This window comes from Eriocheir sinensis, chromosome 70 (assembly GCF_024679095.1).
Source record: "Eriocheir sinensis breed Jianghai 21 chromosome 70, ASM2467909v1, whole genome shotgun sequence".
Taxonomy (NCBI): Eukaryota; Metazoa; Arthropoda; class Malacostraca; order Decapoda; family Varunidae; genus Eriocheir; species Eriocheir sinensis.
In genome coordinates, this window is record NC_066578.1 from 6,013,961 (window position 1) to 6,020,874 (window position 6,914).

Below are 6,914 nucleotides of genomic sequence, written 5' to 3' on the forward strand. Positions count from 1 at the left end.
ACTGATAAGACTTGGTTAATAGATTGAGCAAGTTCGGCAGGAGGTTGAAAAGGCAAAGATGACAGCGAGAACAACAAAATCAAGTTCTGGGAGGCTGGTAAGAATTGGTTAATAGACTGAGCAAGTTCGGTAGGAGGTTGAAAAGGCAAAGATGACAGAGAGAATAACAAAATCGAGTGCGAATTAGTTAACATATTGAGTTGTTGTTGAATGAAGAAGTTTATTAAATGGGTGAAATGGCGAAGATGACAGCGAGAGTAACAAGATCGAGTATTGGGAGACTGGCAAGAATTGGTTAACAGATTGAGTTGTGGCCGAATGGAGCAAGTTCGGCATAGGGTTGGTCGATGCAAATGTGATTGAAAGTCTGAAATGGGGTCTAGATATATTCATGGATGGGGAAGAGAGGCAATGGTAGGGGCTGGTGATACTCGGGAGATGGAATGTATAGACCGACTTGACTTTAGCGATGCACTTGTTTTGGTACAGTAATTGAAGCGGCCCAGGGGTAGAATAACCAGGTAATATTATGAGCAGAGTCTACTTGGCACACCTAAAGCACTTCTAACATTTCAGGCTCTACTAAAGCTCTCGTTACTTTTTTGCTTTATAATTACGTCAAACATTTTTTCCCAATAGTTTTTGCTTCATATTACATTTTCCTTTGTTGAATCGAGCAATTAATATGCAATCTATAAATAAGTGATGTAATTGCCCTCTGTCTGTCTGTCTGTCTGTTTGCCTGTCTGTATGTGTCTGTGTCTGTTTCTTTCTTTCTTTATTTATTTCCTTTCTTCCTTCCTTCCTTTCTTCCTTCTTTTTTTCTTTTCTTTCTTCTTTCTTTTTCCTCTCCTCTTACTCATTTTCCATCTCAGTCTTTCCAGCGGCTTTACTCTCATATCCTCCTATTTCATCCTTCCTTCGCGGCCTCCTTTCCCCTCTCTCCTCCTCGCCACACTTCCCACCAAGACTCAAGGGAAGTGACGGAGCTCTTGTGTCGTTCCAGAGAGATGGACTTCGCGCCGTGCCTGGCCACAAGCATCCCCCGCCCCGCCCCGCTGTTGCTGTCCGCCCTGGCTACCCTCACCACCCTCACCTCCAGCACTGCCCGCGCGGAAGGTAAGTGAAGAGAGGCGTTGAGGTGACATCTGGAGGCAGCCAACGTAACAGTATATTCCGAGGCGTTCCGGTGAGATCGCGAGCCGGGCGATGTTAGGGTTTATTTCAGGAGGAAGAAACCGTACCCTAAGATGTTTTCTTGTACCGAAGTATCCCCTTGAATTCAGAGGCCCCCGAAGTGGTCAGTATAGAAAGCGAGGGGTCGGTGGCTTATCCAAGAGGTCAATATGTGGGTGATGGTCGAGTGGGTCATTAATAATATGTCGGAGGTCAATGCCCTTGCGTCGAAAGGTCAAATGTTCATAAATCATTTACAGTGCATACAATATCATGCAATAGTTTATGGACTGGTGATGCACGATATATGGACAAAAAAAGTTAAATATTTATTGTTCGTTCCATGGAAAGTAAACGATATTTTGTTTTATCCTTGACGTCCGTTAATTTTTATTTTTAATTTTTTTTTACGACTATAGCGCCGGTAGGCTTGTTTGAGGGGCCTGGATGATGTTCGGCCCTAACCCGTCATGGCGCAGGCAAGTGTTTATAGTGGCGCCATCTTCTCACGCCCTGAATGTGCCCCGCCCCTCGTTAATTCCTCCCCTTTGTCCTCTGTAGCGCCCGGGGAAGAACACACACAAACACATACCTCTACTATTACTTATGGTATTATTTGTATTATTTTCATCTTTGTTATTATTATTATTAATATTATTATTATTATTATTATTATTATTATTATTATTATTATTATTATTATTATTATTATTATTATTATCATTATCATTATCATTATTATTATTATTATTATTATTATTATTATTATTATTATTATTATTACTATCATTATTATTATTATCATTATTAGTAGTAGTATTGATATTACCATCATCGTTATCTCACTGTACGATAGATAACTCCTAGCGAGGTTTACCAGATTATAGTCTTATAATAAATGCTTGGTAGTCAATGACCAATCCGGAGCTTTGAGAGGATTCAATGGACTGATAAGTTTGGGAACTCCAACAGTGGATGAATATACATAATTATCAAAAGGAAGCAAACACTGAATAAGCGATGAATATTAATATCAGCCGCCTTGTTGTGGAGCAAATTATGTTTTGATGCGGCATTACCAGCGACGGACAGGCAGTTTGACTCTCGCCTCCAGCAGATTAATCTTTTTTATATAAAACAGATTAGAGATAACGGAATTATCAAGAAAATCTCATTTCTAGCTAACAATCACATTACGCTGGATAACCTCAGATTCAGTCAACAAAAATCTGATGTGCGTCGCGTCAGCCCAACAGTTTTGCATCACGGTAATCACATTGTTTGCCGGAACCTTTTACTCGCAGTCCGGGCAAAGAGGATCATGACAGCAATTATTGGGATCACCTACAATACAATGTCTGTCACCCGTTCGGCCATATACATACAGAACAAACACATTACGTCACGAGGCTCACAGGTGCACATCATAACGGTGCGTGCTGGCAAATGCGATGAAAATGTTATTGGCGGAAAATTGTTCTCGGCGGAAAAAAAACCAGGCCGTCATTCTTGTTTTAACCCGGTAGCAGCGACGGGCGAAATTTGTGGCTTTACCGTGTAGCAGCGACGGGCCAAATTTGTGGCTTTACCGTGTAGCAGCGACGGGCGAAATTTGTGTCTTTACCGTGTAGCAGCGACGGGCTAAATTTGTGGCTTTACCGTGTAGCAGCGACGGGCCAAATTTGTGTCTTTACCGTGTAGCAGCGACGGGCGAAATTTGTGGCTTTACCGTGTAGCAGCGACGGGCGAAATTTGTGGCTTTACCATGTAGCAGCGACGGGCCAAATTTGTGGCTTTACCATGTAGCAGCGACGGGCCAAATTTTTGGCTTTACCATGTAGCAGCGACGAAACTTTACCGTGTAGCAGCGACGGGCGAAATTTGTGGCTTTACCGTGTAGCAGCGACGGGCCAAATTTGTGGCTTTACCGTGTAGCAGCGACAGGCCAAATTTGTGGCTTTACCGTGTAGCAGCGACAGGCCAAATTTGTGGCTTTACAGTGTGGCAGCGACGCGCGAAATTTGTGGCTTTACCGTGTAGCAGCGACGGGCGAAATTGTGGCTTTACCAGGTAGCAGCGACGGGCGAAATTTGTGGCTTTACCGTGTTACCGTGTAGCAGCGACGGCGAAATTTGTGGCTTTACCGTGTAGCAGCGACGGGCCAAATTTGTGGCTTTACCGTGTAGCAGCGACGGGCCAAATTTGTGGCTTTACCGTGTAGCAGCGACGGGCCAAATTTGTGGCTTTACCGTGTAGCAGCGACGGGCGAAATTTGTGGCTTTACCGGCGAAATTTGTGGCTTTACCGTGTAGCAGCGACGGGCCAAATTTGTGGCTTTACCGTGTAGCAGCGACGGGCCAAATTTGTGTCTTTACCGTGTAGCAGCGACGGGCCAAATTTGTGGCTTTACCGTGTAGCAGCGACGGGCCAAATTTGTGGCTTTACCGTGTAGCAGCGACGGGCGAAATTTGTGGCTTTACCGTGTAGCAGCGACGGTCCTCATTTTTGCCATGATATAAACCCCCCAAAATAGGTGATGCATAAACTGATCACAAATGCGTTGATACATATTATGAAATGGTTTGCGTGAGTGATGTTTTTTCTCATTTTTCTCGCTTAGAGGGGCCTTTAAGAAACATGATCCCCGCAGCTACCGGGTTAAAAAGCAGGCAACGTATTGGAGTGCGTGGATCGATCAGCACTTCGTATTGTGGCTGTTATCATCAGTATCAACAACACGAGTCTTATCTGTTTGCAGCTTTTTTTCATCATCATTCATTATAGTGATTCCATGCACTGATCTTTCCGTTTTCTTTGGGCAGTCATACATTTTCTTTCAACAGGTTTGGTCAATGTTCATATCTGGTCGATGTAATTACTTGAAAAAACGTATTTATCATGATATTTGCTATTTAATTTCAGCAGGAGAGTGCCTTCAGTATGCCCAATCTTACAGTTCCATTATATTTCTTTGTTTTTATTATGTTCGGTTATTATATATGTATTTTTTTTATTATAGTTTATCATATTTCCGGTTTGAGTGTGTGATTGGCTTGTATCAGATCTTCTTTTCATATTAATGCTTGTTTTCTTAAGATTTTTGGATAACTGTTTGTTCGATCTGAGCTTGACCATTCACTTTAGCTTTATAAAACACCAACAAACAACATATAAAGATTTCAAAGCTATTGGACGTACCATATGCGCAGGAGGACCCCCCGTAGTCGCTCCCCTTAAGTCTTCATCCTATCGTTTCTAGAGTTACTTATAGACTTTCCATGTTTCGCTCTCACTTTTGCTTCAGTTCCCCTCAGACACTATAATAAACAAACAACATACTAAGATTTCAACGCTATTGGCCGTACCATATGCTCCCCTTAAGTCTTCATCTATCGTTTCCAGAGTTACTTATAGACTTTCCATGTTTCTTCTCACTCTTTGCTTTCCTCCCTCAGACACTAATAAACAAAAGTCTTCATCCTATCGTTTCCAGAGTTACTTATAGACTTTCCATGTTTCGCTCTCACTTTTGCTTCAGTTCCCCTCAGACACTACAATAAACAAACAACATACTAAGATTTCAAAGCTATTGGACGTACCATATGCGCAGGAACCCCCCCCGTAGTCGCTCCCCTTAAGTCTTCATCCTATCGTTTCCAGAGTTATGTATAGACTTTCCATGTTTCGCTCTCACTTTTGCTTCAGTTCGCCTCAAACACTATAATAAACAAATGTCTTTCTTTTTTCAACCAAACAAATCCAGTGTCTCGTTTTCCCTCATGAAAATAAATATTTCGTCCTGGCTGACTGGCTAACGAAGAAAAAATGTCGAATGTTTTATTCATCGAGGTAAACACTTATTATTAACCAGCGTCCGCCTCCTCACTGAGTCTGTGTAGCAAGATTATGCCTTCTCCTCCCTATCCCAACCCTGCCCTTCCTCTCCCTTGCCCTTCCCCTCCCTATCCCAACCCTGCCCTTCCTCTCCCTTGCCCTTCCCTTCCCCTCCCTCTCCCTTGCCCTTCCCGTCCCTATCCCAACCCTGCCCTTCCACCTTGCCGTTCCCTTCCCTCTCTCTTGCCCTTCCTTGCCCTTCCCTTCCCTTCCCTCTCTCTTGTCCTTCCTCCTTGCCTGCCCCTTTCCCTAACCCTCCAACTCATGCCCTCCAGCCTTTGCCCTTCCCCTCCCTCTCCCTTGCCCTTCTTCTCCCTTCCCACTCCCTTGGTCTTCCTCTCCTCCTCCCTTCCACTTCCCTTCCTCCTCCCCCTCCCTTGCCCTTCCCCTCCCCTCCATTGACCTTCCTCTCCCCTCACCCCCTTTGACCTCCCGTTTACTTGCCCTTAATCTCCCCCCTCCTTGTCATTTCCCCTCCCTTCCCTTTCCTCTCCCCTTTCACTCCATTGCCCCCCTCCCTCCGTTGCCCCTCCCCTTGCCCGCCTCTTCCCAAGGTCGCGAACGCTGAGTCTCCCTGCAATACTTACATAATCCGCTTAGGCTCAGTTGGATGTCTCACTTTCCCGGCGAAAACTCGGAAGCCAAGAAGATGATTTCAGAAACGCACGAAAGTTTGATCATGATTTGTCTTTTAGGAGTATGAACCGTACTGTGTGTGTGTGTGTGTGTGTGTGTGTGTGTGTGTGTGTGTGTGTGTGTGAGGTTAAAAAAGAGTAGATAAAGCAATTAAACGACAAACAAACTAGAGAAATAAGAATAAGGAAGGAAAGAGACAAAAAAACACAGAAAAGAAGAGAAAGTAAATCGAAAAAGAAAAGAAAGAAAGAAACGGAGAGAGAGAGAGAGAGAGAGAGAGAGAGAGAGAGAGAGAGAGAGAGAGAGAGAGAGAGAGAGAGAGAGAGACCAAGAAGAAGAAAAACAAGGAGACGCAGAAAAAAGAAACACCAGAGAAAAAAGAAAAAGTACGAGACCTCGAACACGAACAAGAAAAACAAGAATTAGAAAAAGTAGAATATAAACACATCTACATCTATATCTATCTGTCTATTTATCTATCTATTGCTTAACTCCTGATCCAATAGTTTATGGATGCGTGGTAAGGCCAGTGAGATGTGAAATAATTCAAAGCGGCGATTTAAACAAACAAAATACTAGCTGGACTTTGTGGGGAAGGACGACCCCTAACAATATCGATAATGGTAATATATAAGGAAATATTGATTGACGTTCTCTCTCTCTCTCTCTCTCTCTCTCTCTCTCTCTCTCTCTCTCTCTCTCTCTCTCTCTCTCTCTCTCTCTCTCTCTCTCTCTCTCTCTCTCTCTCTCTCTCTCTCTCTCTCTCTCTCTCTCTCTCTCTCTCTCTCTCTCTCTCTCTATCCATCTATCTATCTATCTATCTCTCATTCCCCGCTCGTTTATTCTTTGCTCTCAGGCCATCAATGTTTTTACCTTTTAAAGCTATGATAATATCTCTCTAATCTCCCTAACAGTAACAATATATACAGAGACTTATCACATTCTGTAGACCCGACAAGAACTCGATTTATTCATAAGATAATAATCCGTTCCTTGTTTCGATGGCATGTATTAGATTGCCTCGACTTTTGATAGGAAATATGTTAGAAAAGTTACGCTTGTGAGAGAAGAGGTGATGCCGCTGAAAGAGTCCATAACGCATAGCTGATAGGTTGTTTTGTGATAGTTTTCTCCATTACACGAGAGTTTGATGAAGGGATGAAGAAGTGACGGAGACTAATGAACTTTGTAAGATGAAAATGAAGTCC

The 6,914-nt window shown here is 43.3% G+C and overlaps 1 protein-coding gene across 1 annotated transcript in view; it reads left to right on the forward strand.

The window, feature by feature from the left end:
* Positions 1-984: 984 nt before the first annotated feature.
* The window catches only part of LOC126988780 (hemicentin-1-like), a 59,073-nt gene continuing 53,143 nt past the window's right edge, over positions 985-6,914 (forward strand). The window contains exon 1 of the mRNA XM_050847180.1: positions 985-1,119. Coding sequence (XP_050703137.1) covers positions 1,011-1,119 — 109 coding nt within the window. The 5' untranslated portion in view covers positions 985-1,010. The remainder of the gene's footprint in view (positions 1,120-6,914) is intronic.